This window comes from Chiloscyllium plagiosum, unplaced genomic scaffold, assembly GCF_037043375.1.
Source record: "Chiloscyllium plagiosum isolate Xiang-an unplaced genomic scaffold, Cpla_swu_hap1 HiC_scaffold_4, whole genome shotgun sequence".
Classification (NCBI taxonomy): Eukaryota; Metazoa; Chordata; class Chondrichthyes; order Orectolobiformes; family Hemiscylliidae; genus Chiloscyllium; species Chiloscyllium plagiosum.
Genome location: NW_028270142.1, coordinates 140,199,755 through 140,213,693, shown reverse-complemented (window position 1 = coordinate 140,213,693; position 13,939 = coordinate 140,199,755). Strand labels below are relative to the sequence as shown.

The 13,939-nt window shown below is 45.6% G+C and overlaps 1 protein-coding gene across 2 annotated transcripts; it reads left to right on the top strand.

The window, feature by feature from the left end:
• Positions 1–6,378: 6,378 nt before the first annotated feature.
• kcns2 (potassium voltage-gated channel modifier subfamily S member 2) lies at positions 6,379–13,692 on the top strand. 2 transcript variants are annotated; one of them, XM_043689383.2, is made up of 3 exons: positions 6,379–6,454; positions 6,635–6,811; positions 12,183–13,692. In XM_043689383.2, exon 3 carries the CDS (start codon positions 12,199–12,201, stop codon positions 13,642–13,644), a length of 1,446 nt encoding a protein of 481 aa, XP_043545318.2. In that variant the 5' UTR covers positions 6,379–6,454; positions 6,635–6,811; positions 12,183–12,198; the 3' UTR covers positions 13,645–13,692. The 2 variants fall into 2 exon arrangements, with proteins under 2 accessions (XP_043545318.2, XP_087842849.1); XM_087986723.1 differs by lacking the exon at positions 6,379–6,454 and having other exon boundaries at positions 6,632–6,811.
• The last annotated feature ends 247 nt before the right edge of the window (positions 13,693–13,939 follow it).

Below are 13,939 nucleotides of genomic sequence, written 5' to 3'. Positions count from 1 at the left end.
TAGAAGGATATGAGCCAAATGCTGGCAAGTGGGACGAGGTCAGATTGGAACGTCTGTTCCTTTGAATTGTCCGAAGAGTCTGTTTCTGTGCTTTACACCTCTTTGACTCTACGTATTGCTATCTTGTTGGAGATAAAGGGGAGTTATGGGAGGCGGACTGTTAATCTGTTCCTACACGGCAGCCCAAATGGCATGGTGTGTGACAGATGTCTTTTTCATTCTATTTAACTAAATCTCCAGAGAAATCAGTGACAATGAAGGATTATTTGTCTCAGTCAGTTCAAACATCATTTGATTGTAAAGCGATTTTCTGTGATCAAAATGAGAAGAAATCTACACATTGGTACTCAGTATAGTTTCTGTTGTGTACAATAGATGATTGCTGCAGGATTATGTTGGAAGTGATTTATTAATAATGGGGAATATTGCTACTTTGAAATTCCAAGGTTTAGTTTTGAATTATTTGGCTTCCATGTGTGTAAATTAATAGGCTAGGTTTTGATGGATGTTGTCACTACATGCTCTGTTGTGATGTGTTTAGATTTTTAAAAGAGTTGCCCTGTAATTTCCTGAGAAGGGGAGCTGATAATGGTGGAGTGAGGGCAGAAGGGTGTCAGAGAAGGCACTAACAATCTGTCACCTTAACTAAAGAGATTTCAAGTCAGGAAATAAAGAGGAATTGTGGAGAAGGAAATTCAGTGAAGTAGACTCCAAACTCATATAGAAATAGAGGAAAAAAAAGATTGGATTGCAAGACAGAATATAAGAGATAGAAAAGGAAAAATAAAATTAAAACTAAAACTAACAAACTGCATTTTTAAAATACTTGCAAACAATGAATAACGAGAAACATATCAGCCATGATGGAATGGCAGAACAGATTCAATAGGCTGAATGGCCTAATTCTGCTCCTATATTTTATGGTCTAATATAGCTGAATGAGATGCATCCCTTTTAATTGTTCACCTCCTGGGCCAGGTAGGCTCACTGCAGTCATCGACAATCCTAGCCTCATTAAAAAGATAATTAAACTGCCAATTACCAGGCTTAACTTTCTGCTTCAAATTTAATGGCAGGTTTGGGTTAAATGAAGCAAGCTTGTGATGAGTTATATTATCATAAGCAACAAAATCATTGATATGTGCATTCTCATTACACTGCATAATGATCTGGAGACTGGGGGACTTTACGTCATGAACTGATAATGTTCATTGTTATTACCTCTCTGAAACTTCAGGATTGGACATATGGGCAGATTAAGGCACAAATCCTTCAAATAGTGTTGAATAAATAAGGGGTCTGCAACAGTTGAAATTTGCCTCCTAACCCCTTCACCCTCTCCTGGAGCCAGTGGTTGGTGAAATCAATTGATTTGATGAGAATTTCCCAATTTTTGCTCCCACATTGTTGTTCGAGATCCTGTTAAAAAGTTATGCCTTGCTTGATCAATCTGCTAATGACAATCTGAGTAATAACCAGATCTGATCCTGAAAAGAAACTTTATATTTCAGTATTTATGAAAAGAACACATACTGTCAAAACTGTTCATCAGGTCAGATGCAAGAATACCAAATTTCAAAAGCAACAACTTTTGTTTGCGTGAAATATTATGTACCCATTTTGATTTATCTATTAGGTCTTTAAAAAAATTAAGTTCATTTGAAATAACAGTTCTTTTCTTCAGATTGTTTCAGCATCGATTTTCTATGTGCATTCTTTTTATAATATTTTAGCGGTGTTTTGATTATTTGTGCTTTACATTTCCTGTAAGGGGCCATGTGAGTTAGGAACAGGAGGAGGCCATTCTCCCCCTCCAGCCTCCTCCACTATTCAATGAGATCATGGTCAGAAGACACATGACACCAGATTATAATCCAATAGGTTTAAGTGAAATCATAAGCTTTCAGTGTGCTGCGCCTTCGTCAAGTGAAGTTCACTTCATCTGACAAAGGTGCAATGCTCTGAAAGCTTGTGATTTCAAACAAACCTGCTGGACTATAACCTGGTGTCATGTGTCTTCTGACCTTGCCCACCTCAGTTCAACATCGGCATCTCCACATCATGGGCAATGAGATCATGGCTGATCTTAGTGTAACCTCAGATTCTCGCAGTCTCTGTGAGACTTGATAATCTTTCATCCCCCTGCTTAACAAGAAACTACCTACCTCAGTTTTAGAAATATTCGAGGACTCTTCTTCTACAGTGAATCTAGAACTAGGAGTCACTGGTTAAAAATCAGTGGTCACCCATTTAAAACAGTGATGAATGTTTTGAGAAATAGTGTTCCAAAGCCTTGTGACCCTCTGAAAGAAAAAAAAATCACTTTGTCTCTGGTCTCCCTGCTGTAGGAAGGAGGTTGTTAAACTTGAAACTGTTCAGAAAAGATTTACAAGGATGTTGCCAGGATTGAAGGGTTTGAGCTGTAGGGAGAGGCTGAATAGGTTGGGGCTATTTTCCTTGGACTGTCAGAGACTGAGGGATAACCTTAAAGAGATTTATGAAATCATGAGGGGCATGGTAGGATGAATAGCCAAGGTCTTTTCCCCAGGATAGGGGAATCCAAAATTAGAGGGCATAGGTTTAAGGTAAGAGGGGAAAGATTTAAAAGGGACTTCGGGGCAACTTTTTCACACAGAGCATGGTCGTGTATGGAATGAGCTGCCAGAGGAAGGGGTGGAGGCTGGTACAATTCCTGAATCAGGAGCTGAAGTAGGCCATTCAGCCCTCTAATCAGCTCTGCTATTCAATACTGTCATGGCTGATCTGATGTAACATCAAATCCACCTGACTGCTGATCACCTCATCTTTCAAACCCTTGCCAATGACCCAAAATCTCAGGCTGGGTACATGGGTTTGAATCCTTACAGTGGCAAATGGTAAATGTGAATTAAAAAGCTATGTCTAACGGCAAGCTGTAACCCATCTGCCGATTGTCAGAAAAACCCATCTAGTTCACTAATGTCCTTTAAGGGAAAGAAGTCGGTCATCCTTACCTGGTCTGGCCTACAATTGACACCAGACCCACAGCAATGTGGTTGACTCAACAGCTCTCTGAGCAATTAGGGAAGGGTGATAATAATCAGTAATACCCATATCCTGTGAACCAATTAAGGGAAAAACCTTTGCATTAAACAAACCTGATTCCACAACTTTTTCAAGGAGAGAGTTCCATCTGAGAGAGAATGTTTTTCATCATCTCTGTTTTAAATAGGCAACTACAGATTTTTAAGCACTGACCCCCAAATTCTGATTTTATACGTTTCAATCAAGTCACCGCTTTTGATTCAAGCACCAGGACACCTCCAATCCTTCTGCATCTCAGAACTTCTAAATTTCTAATAATTTATATATTCTGGTGTGCCCAAAATGGACAGTCACAATTTTCACACATTATGCCCTATTTTCCAGATCTTTGCCCACTCAGCTGTTCTAGATACATCCCTCCACAGCCTCCTTATGTTCTCTGCACAACTTATTTTATTACCTGCCTTTGAGTCATCAGCAAGTTTAGAGGCTGTGCATTTAATCCCTTATCCAAATCCCTGTTGGCACATCACTTGTCACATGATGCCAACCTGGCAAAGACCCCCTTGTGCCAACTCTCTGCTTCAGAGAATGATCAGAGTTTGCAGCAGGACTCAGCTGTTACCCCTGGGACACTCACCTTTAATCCAAATAAAAAGCTTTGGTGGCAATTGCCCTCAGCGAAAAGTTAAATTCCCTCCCTAACAATATCCTCTGTGCACTGCAGGGGTTCAAGAAGGCACCTCACCACCATCCTCTTCAGGGTAATGAGGGATGGACAACAAACATGGCCTGGTCAGTGACACCTACAAACCGTGACTTAAGTGGTGTTTATAATTTATACACAATGGATAAATCAAGAGTATGGTGAATAGGCCAAACACATGATCATTATATAACTTGGGAAATGTGCATGGTACATCCCCATACATTTACATGCCCCTACCCAAATATATATACACACCAACACACAATTATAAAGAGACATGCCTAGATACAGTTCCACACAAATATGTGTGCCCATACACAAAGCTACACACACCTATGTACAGATAGACACTTACTGAAAATATATGCACTCCATACACACCTATGCACAGTCATCCTCATAAACATCTAGGCATATGTGTAAACACACACAAAACCCAAATACAAATATGCAAACATACCTACACACTGACCAAACCTACAGTACAGTTGTGGTCACCACATTACAGGAAGGATGTGATTGTATCACAGAGAACAAAGAGGAGACTTACGTGGGTAATGCTGGGAATAGAGGATTTAGTGATGAAAACATATCGGTAAAGAGGTTTTTAAAATCAGAATCATGGCTAAAGTAGATAGGGAGAAGCTGTTCCCACTCGTAAAAGGAGCAAAAATGGGAGGGCATTGATTTAAAATGATGTGCAAAAGTAGCAAGGATGACAGGAGAAAAAACTTAAAGACAGTGAGTAGTTAAGTTATAGAATGCACTATCTGAAAATATGATAGAGGCAGGTTAAATTGAGACACTCAAAGGGCTATTAGATGGTAATCTGGATTGAAACAGTGCAGGTAAAAGCAGCAGTAGGTAATCCTCATCAAAGAGCTGGTGCAGACATGATGGGCCAAATGGCCTTCTCTGCACATTAACAATTCTGTGGATTGGGCTAAAATGGTTTTGTCTGGGTCAAAGGACAACAGCAGGTGATTGTCCTTAGTTGAGAGAACAAAATTGGACATTCACTTGAAAAGGTACCAAAAGATGGTCAGGGGAACTCAACTACAGTTGTGGGTGTGGGGCAAGAGTCAAACAACTAGGCTCAGGTCACTTTCACACTGCTCTTGAACAGTTACAGTGTGGAAACAGGCCATTCTGCCCATTGAGTCCACACTGACCCTCCAAAGATCATCCCAGCCAGGCCCACCCCATACCCTATCCCTACATTTCCCATGGCTAACTCACCTCAATAACCTTGAACACTATGGGCAAGTTAGCATGACCAATCCACCTAACCTGCACATTTTTGGTCTGTGGGCAGAAACCCACACAGACACAGGGAGAATGTGCAAACTCCACACAGAGAATTGCTGGAGGCTGGAACTGAACCCAGGTCCCTGGTGCTGTGAGACAGCAGTGCTTGCCACTGAGTTGCCCAGTGACAAAGGATTATTCTACTCGAAACATTAACTCTGTCTCCCTCTTCACAGATACTTCCTGACCTACTGAGTTTCTTCCCTGCTGTTATCAGACTCATGAATTAAACTCTCATATATCAGAGTTGATCTTTCTCTGCACCTTCTCTGTAATTGTAACACTGTATTCTACATTCTGTTGTATTACCCTGATGTATTTATGTAAGATATGATTTATCTGGATAGCACACAAGACAATGCCTTTCACTGTATCTTGGTACGTGTGACAACAATAAATCAAAGCAAATCACTTTCTGCTTTTGATTGTTTCAGATTTCCAGCATCCATAACACCATAAGAAACAGCCCCTCGTGCTCGGTCCATGTTCAATAGGATCATGGCTGATCCAACAATCCTCAAGACTACTTTCCTGACCATTCCCCATGAATCTTGATTCAAGACTGATCAAGAACCTCTCTCAGCCTTAAATATACACAAGGACTCTGCTCCCCCACACCCCCATCCCCAACAGCTCTCTGTGGCAAGGAGTTCCAAAGATGCACAGCCTCTGAGAGGAAGCAGGGACTATTTTCCCTGGAGCATCGGAGGCTGAAGGGTGACCTTATAGACGTTTATTAAATCATGAGGGGCATGGATAGGGTAAATAGACAAGGTGTTTTTCTCAGGAGTAGGGGAGTCCAAAACTAGAGGGCATAGGTTTAAGGTGAGAGGGGAAAGATTTGAAAGGGACCTAAGGGGCAACTTTTTCACGCACAGGGTGGTGCATTGTATGGAATGAGCTGCCAGAGGAAGTGGTGGAGGCTGGTACAATTGCAACATTTAAAAGGCATATGAATAGGAAGGGTTTGGAGGAATATGGGCCAAGTGCTGGCAAATGGGACTAGATTATTTCAGGATATCTGGTCATAATAGATGAGTTAGACCAAAGGACCTGTTTCCGTGTGGTACATCTCTGTGACTCTCAGAAGAAATTCCTTCTCATCTCAGTCTTAAACTGGTGCCCACTTATTCTGAGTCAGTGCCCTCTCGTCCTCGACTCTTCCATGAAGGGAAACATCCGCTCAGCATTGACCCTGCCCCTCAGGGGCATTTGTTTTAACACCCTTAGTCAGGGTGGCCATTAAAATATTGGCACAGATGCCATCAGTTTCCTTGCTGAACAGGCAAGTCCACAATCCCTGGCCCATTGAGTACGTTCAGTGACGGGGAGGGGAGGTGTGTGGGGCAGTATTTAAGGCTGGATGAAAATTAAATCGAAAAAAAATAGATGAACTCCGCTGACTAAGGTTGTGTGAGTATCAAGATAGCTCTCCCATTAAGGCTGCAATAAATACACTTCTGTTAACGATTTGAAACCACTTGTTCACATCAGGTTACATAATTATCAGCGATGAATAATTCCAGTTTAATGTGCTCAGCTTGAACGTGTCTCGGTGACTGGTCTTACATCTTCTCTCTCTCTCTCTCACAGACAAGGCGAATCCCTGGTGGAGTTCGGTTCATCTCCCTCTCTGTCTCACTGGCTCCTTGATTCGGTCGCCGTTTTCCCCGGGACTGGGCGGATTCAGGGTATGGAGAAGAGTTACTGACTGAGCTGCTCACCCCCAGCCCTTTCCCCAGGGCTTCAAACTGGAGGCGCAGCGACACGGTGAGAGCGCGTCCCCACGGATAGCAACCGGCAAAGAGTTTTAACAGGGTCAGGGAAATAAACAGTGACATGGCTTTGAGGCACAGACATAGAGACAGCGAGAGAGTGTGGTCGCTGCTAAAATATAACCGCGAACACACCAGGTAGAACAGGCACAAACAGCGACAGAGCATTCTGAGATACAGAATGAGGAAGAGAAAGGATGAGAGGAAGAGAATGGGAGAATAACGGGGACAAAGAGATAGAGAGAGCATTACGGATGGGAGAGAGAATATTACAGGGAGAGAAAGAGACACGAATGACAAATGACAGGAACAATGAGTGAGAGAGTATTTCAGGAAGAGAGAGACAGAAATGAAAGAGATAGAGGGAGAGAATGAGAGGGATAAGAGGGGAGGGAGAGAATGAGAGAGACCCTGGATGAGAGGGAGAGAGAGAGAATGAGATATGGAAGGATAGAAAGACTAAAGCGATGAGAGGATAACAGGGATTGTGAGCAAGATTGCAGAAGGAAGAGAGACTATGGAGGGGGAGAGAGAGATTGTAAGAAAGAGAGGGAGAGACGGAGAGAACAAGAGAGAATAGTAGAATATTGGACAATTGGAGAGAGATGGGGGAATCACAGATGCATGAGAAAGAGTAATATGTGAGGGATGGGGGCAAAATGAGAGACAGAATCTGAGAATGAAAGAGAACGAGAGACTGAGAATAATAAAGGGACAGTGAGAGTGAGAGACTGAGAGGGATTGGAGATGGGAAAAGAATTATAGGCAGAGAGAGAGAGAGAGAATGAGAGGATCAGAGAGGAGAGACTGAGAGCATGACAGGGGTGGAGAAAGTGAAAATGGTTATTATAAGGTTAGAGGATGAGAATCCAGGTGCAAGTGGAGTATTTAAGGTGATGTTAGGGAATGAAAGAGAAAATTAACTCTTAATACAGGGTTTTAACAGAGAACCTGAACTGGATTCCAGAGTCTCTGAACCAGATCCCAGGATCTCTGAAACTGAATCCAAGATCTCTGAACAAGATCTCATGTTCTCTAAACCAGATCCTGTGGTTTTAATCCATAAGACCTAATCTAAGTCCTGGGGCTTTGACCTGGAATCCCTAATCCGGATCTAGAATGCCCTGTTCTGAATCCATATATTTCTGATCCAGATCCCACTATAACCTGGGGGTGTTGATCTGGATCCCTGTACAATAACCTGATCCAAAGCCTGGAATCTGAATAAGACCTTGAGGCTTAAACCCAGAGCCTATGATTCAGATTGCGGAGTATGGAATCTAGTTACCAGGCTCTCTGGCCAGGATTCCTGTGATCTGGAAACTGATTTGGATCAGGATCATTTGGGAGGCGGAGACAGTTACAAATAAAAACTACTGGGAGGTAGTTACTCCCAGAAATGAAGATACTTAGGTGACTGTGAGAAGGGATAAGAAGCAGGCAGTGCAGGGATCCCCCGTGGCTGTTCCCTTCGATACCATTTTGGATACTGTTAGGGGGAGGGGGGTGAGTTTGCCAGAGGTGAGCCATGGGGTACAGGTCTCTGGCACAGAGTCTGTCCCTGTGCTCAGAAGGGAACAGGGGAGATGAGCAGAGCATTAGTCATTGGGAACTGCATAGTTAGGGGGACAGATAGGAGGTTCTGTGGGAACAAGAGAGACTCGTGGCTGTGCTGCCTCGCAGGTGCCAGGTTCCGTGATGTCTCGGATTGTGTTTTCAGGATCCCTAAGGGGGAGGGGGAGCAGCCCCAAATCGTGGTCCACATCGACACCAATGAGATAGGTAGGAAAAGGGATGGGGATGTAAGGCAGTCATGCAGGGAGCTAGGGTGGAAGCTTAGTGCTGGAACAAACAGAGTTGTTATCTCTGGTTTGATGCCTGTGGCATGTGCTAGTGAAGCAAGTAATAGGGAGAGACAGCAGTTGAACACAGGGCTACAGAGATGGTGCAGGAGGGAGGAATTCAGATACCTGGATAATTGGGGCTCTTTTTGGGGATAGGTGGGACCTCTACAAACAGGATGGTCTAAACCTGAACCAGAGGGAAACCAATATCCTGGACTGGGGGGGAGGTTTCCTAATACTCTTCGGGAGGGTTTAATCTAATTCAGCAGGGGGGCAGAAACCTGAATTGTAGCTCCAGTGTACAGGAGGTTGAGAGTAGTGAGGTCATGAATAAAGTTTCAAGGTAGCAGGAGTTTACCAGCAGGCAGGCAGATGGTTTGAAGTGTGTCTCCTTCAATGCCAGGAGCATCCAGAAAAAGATGGGTGAACTTGCAGGATGGGTTGGTACCTAGGACTTCAATGTTATGGCCATTTCAGAGACATGGATAGAGCAGAGACAGGAATGGTTGCTGCAGGTTCCAGGATTTATATGTTTCAGACAGACCAAGGAAGCTGGTAAAAGAAAGGGAGGTGTGGCATTGTTAGTCAAGAACAGTACTGAGGTAGTATGGGCTGAGGTTAGAAACAGAAAAGGAGAGGTCACCCTATTGGGAGTCTTCTACAGACCTCAGAAAAGTTCCAGAGATGTAGAGGAAATGATAGCAAAGATGATTCTAGATAGGAGTGAAAGTAACAAGGTAGTTGTTATGGGGTCTTTAACTTTCAGGGAAGTGATTGCAGGGCCCCTTGCTGAGATATTTGTATCATTGATAGTCACAGGTGAGGTGCTGGAAGACTGAATGTTGGGTAACATGGTGCCACTGTTTAAGAAGGGTGGTAAGGACAAGCCAAGGAACTATAAATCAGTGAGCCTGATGTCAGTGGTGGGCAAGTTGTTGGAGGGAATCCTGAGGGACAGGATGTACATGTACTTGGAAAGGCAAGGACTGATTAGGGATAGTCAACATGGCTTTATGCATGGGAAATCTTGTCCACAGACTTGATTGAGTTTTTTGAAGCAGTAACAAAGAGGATTGATGAGAGCAGAGTGGTAGATGTGATCTATATGGACTTCAGTAAGGCGTTCGACAAGGTTCCTCTGGGAGACTGGTTAGCAAGGTTAGATCTCATGGAATACAGGGAGAACTAACCATTTGGATACAGAACTGGCTCAAATGTAGAACACAGAGGGTGGTGGTGGAGAGTTGTTTTTCAGACTGGAGGCCTGTGATTAGTGGAGTGCCACAAGGATCGGTGCTGGATCCACTATTTTTTGTCATTTACATAAATGATTTGGATGTGAGCATAAGAGGCATTGTTAGTAAGTTTGCAGATGACTTGGAGGTGTAGTGGACAGTGAAGAGGGTTACCTCAGATTACAACGGGATCTTGACCAGATGGACCAATGGGCTGAGAAGTGGCAGATAGAGTTTAATTTAGATAAATGCGAGGTGCTGCATTTTGGAAAGCAAATCTTAGCAGGACTTATACACTTAATGGTAAGATCCGAGGGAGTGTTGTTGAACAAAGAGACCTTGGAGCGCACGTTCATCGCTCCTTGAAAGTGGAGTTGCAGGTAGATAGGATAGTGAAGAAGGTATTTGGTTTGCTTTCCTTTATTGGTCAGAGTATTGAGTACAGGAGTTGGGGGGTTATGTAGAGGACCTTGGTTAGGCCACTGTTGGAATATTGCGTGCAATTCTGGTCTCCTTCCTGTCGGAAAGATGTTGTGAAACTTGAAAGGGTTCAGAAAAGATTTACAAGGATGTTGCCAGGGTTGGAGGATTTGAGCTATAGGGAGAGGTTGAATAGGCTGGGGCTGTTTTCCCTGGAGGCTGAGGTGTGACCTTACAGAGGTTTATAAAATCATGAGGAGCATGGATAGGATAAATTGACAAAGTCTCTTCCCTGGAGTTGGGGAGTCCAGAACTAGAGGGCATAGGTTTAAGGTGAGAGGGGAAAGAAATAAAAAAGACCTAAGAGGCAACTTTTTCACGCAGAAGGTGGTATGTGAATGGAATGAGTTGCCAGAAGATGTGGTGGAGGCAAGTACAATTGCAACATTTAAAAGGCATCTGGATGGGTATATGAATAGGAACGGTTTGGAGAGAAATGGTCCGGGTGCTGGCAGATGGGACTAAATTGAGTTGGGGCATCTGGTCGGCATGGACGGGTTGGACTGAAGGGTTTGTTTCCCGACTGTACATCTCTATGACTGGAAATGCTATTGTTCATGTACTTTAGATAGGTCAGTTTTTGTCCAAAATATGCAGGAGGGTTTCCTGACACAGTATGTAGATAGGAGAAAGTGAGGTCTGCAGATGCTGGAGATCAGAGCTGAAAATGTGTTGCTGGAAAAGCGCAGCAGGTCAGGCAGCATCCAGGGAACAGGAGAATCGACGTTTCGGGCATAAGCCCTTCTTCAGGAATGTAGATAGGCCAACAAGAGGCGCGGCCACATTGGATTTGGTACTGGGTAATGAATCTGATTTGGAGGTAGGTGAGCACTTTGGTGATAGTGACCACAATTCAAGTACGTTTACTTTAGCGATGGAAAGGGATCGGTTTATACCGTAGGGAAGAGTTATAGCTGGGGGAAAAGCAATTGTGATGTGATTAACCGAGATTTAGGATGGGCCTGATGGGAAAGGAAACTGCAGGAGATGGGCACAATTGAAATGTGGAGCTTGTTCAAGGAACAGCTACTGCATGTCCTTGATAAGTATGTACCTGTCAGGCAGGGAGGAAGTGGTTGAGCGAGGGAACTGTGATTTACTAAAGAAGTTGAATCTCTTGTCAAGAGGAAGAAGGAGGCTTATGTAAAGATGCGACGTGAAGGCTCATTTAGGGCACTTGAGATTTACAAGCTAACCAGGAAAGACCTAAAGAGAGAGTTAAGAAGAGCCAGAAGGGGACATGAGAAGTCTTTGGCAGGTTAGATCAAGGAAAATCCTAAAGTTTTCTATAGGTATGTCAGGAACAAAAGAATGGGTAAAATTAGGGCCAATCAAGGACAGTAGTGGGAAGTTGTGTGTGGAATCTGAAGAGATAGGAGAGGCGCTAAATGAATATTTTTCATCAGTATTCACACAGGACAAAGATAATGTTGTCGAGGAGAATACGGAGATACAGGCTTTTAGACTAGACAGGATTGAGTTGGCTGATCAGACATTCCTGATATACCTCTCCATCCTCTCCCCAACCAAACCGCCCGATAGCCCTCTCCCCGCCCACCCCAGGCCATTCAGATACCCCGTCTTCTGCTGGTATTCTGTCTTGATATCCCCCATCCCCAATGGTCCTTTGACCCCTGGGCTTTTCCTAAACTCCATTCCCTGAGCACTCCTGGTAACCCCATCTCCTGCCAAACCCTGGACTCCCCACCCCGGTGCGGGTGTATTCTGTTCACACTGAGTCTCCATGTTATCTGTTTTATTTTGTTTGTGTGTTTTTTGTTAATTCCCCCTGCCTCCCCAAATGCAGCGAGTGGCCGGGCATCATGCACCCGGGAATGAGGGCCGCAGGGGGCAGGGACTCCGGGGGACCAGGGGAAGAGCTGGAGCAGGAGCCGGAGGCAGAGCCAGAGCCAGAGCCAGAGCCAGAGCCAGAGCCAGAGGAGATCCGGGTGAATGTAGGGGGTCTGAAGCAGAGCCTGAGGAGGGGCAGCCTGTCCCGGTTCCCAGACACGCGGTTGGCGCGGCTGCTGCGGTGCCACTCAGCGGACTCCATCCTGCAGCTCTGCGATGACTATGATGGCGAGGAGTACTACTTCGACCGCAACCCAACGCTCTTCCCCCGCATTGTGGACTTCTACCGGACCGGGGAGCTGCGGGCCAGCGGTAAGCTCTGTGTCTTCTCCTTGGGCCAGGAGATTGAGTACTGGGGCCTGGGGACGGGGAGGTCTGGCCCGGACGGGGGTGATGGTGACCCGGACGGGGACGGGGATGGTGCCAGTGAGCTGGGCAGCAGCAGCTCCTCCCTGGACGAGGTGCTCGGTTTCTACCGCGACGCGGCTAGCTACGAAGGCCGGAGGTTGGGCAGCTGCCGCCGGCGCCTGTGGCTGATGTTGGAGAACCCCGGCTACAATGTGGCAAGCCGCTGCTACAGCGCCATCTCCATCCTGATGGTGCTGAGCTCCATCGCTGCTATGTGCCTACACAGCATGGCCGAGTTCCGGCGCTTCGCCCCCCGCTTCGAGGCCCTCGAGCACTTCTGCATCGCCTGCTTCACTCTGGAGCTGCTGGCACGCCTGCTGGTGTCGCCGGGTGCTGCGCACTTCTTCCGCCGACCCCTCAACCTCATCGACCTGCTGTCCATTCTGCCCTTCTATCTGACACTGCTGGCCGACCTGGCCATGGAGAGCAGCCCGGCACTGGCCAACCTGGGCCGAGTGGTGCAGGTCCTGCGGCTGATGAGGATCTTCCGTGTTCTCAAACTAGCGCGGCACTCCACGGGCCTCCGATCGCTGGGGGCCACCCTGAAGCACAGCTACAGGGAGGTGGGCCTGCTCCTCCTCTACCTCTCCGTCGGAGTGTCTGTCTTCTCCGTGGTGGCCTACACCATCGAGAAAGAAGAGAATTCAGCCCTGGCCACCATCCCGTCCTGTTGGTGGTGGGCCACAGTCAGCATGACCACCGTGGGCTATGGTGACGTGGTGCCCATCAGCATCGGGGGCAAGCTGACGGCATCTGCGTGCATCCTGGCCGGGATCCTGGTGGTCGTGCTGCCTATCACGCTCATCTTCAACAAGTTCTCCCACTTCTATAGGCGCCAGAAGAATCTGGAGAATGCCATGAGGAACTGCGAGTTTGATGAGCGCCTCGCCCAGCTGCCTCTGCTCAATCTCCGGGACTACTATGCGGACAGAATGAAGTCCCTCATGGCCAGTCTGAATAACATGAGCAGGGGTACACCCAGTGAACACAGTATAAACTCAATACTTTAAATCCAGCCCTGCACTGTCCAGGAAAGTGGCAAGGGTTAGAATATACCGCATAGCTGCATTTAAAACTCTTGACAATCTTATGGGGAGGTGATGACCTTGTGGTATTATCACTGGACTGTTAATCCAGATAATGTTTTGGCGACCTGGGTTCAAATCCCATCATGGCAGATGGTGGAATTTGAATTCAATAAAAATCTGGAATTACGAATCTAAAGACTACTGTAAATCCATTGCCAATTGCTGGAAAAACCCAATTAGTTCACTAATGTCCTTTAGTGAAGGATGTCTGCTGTCC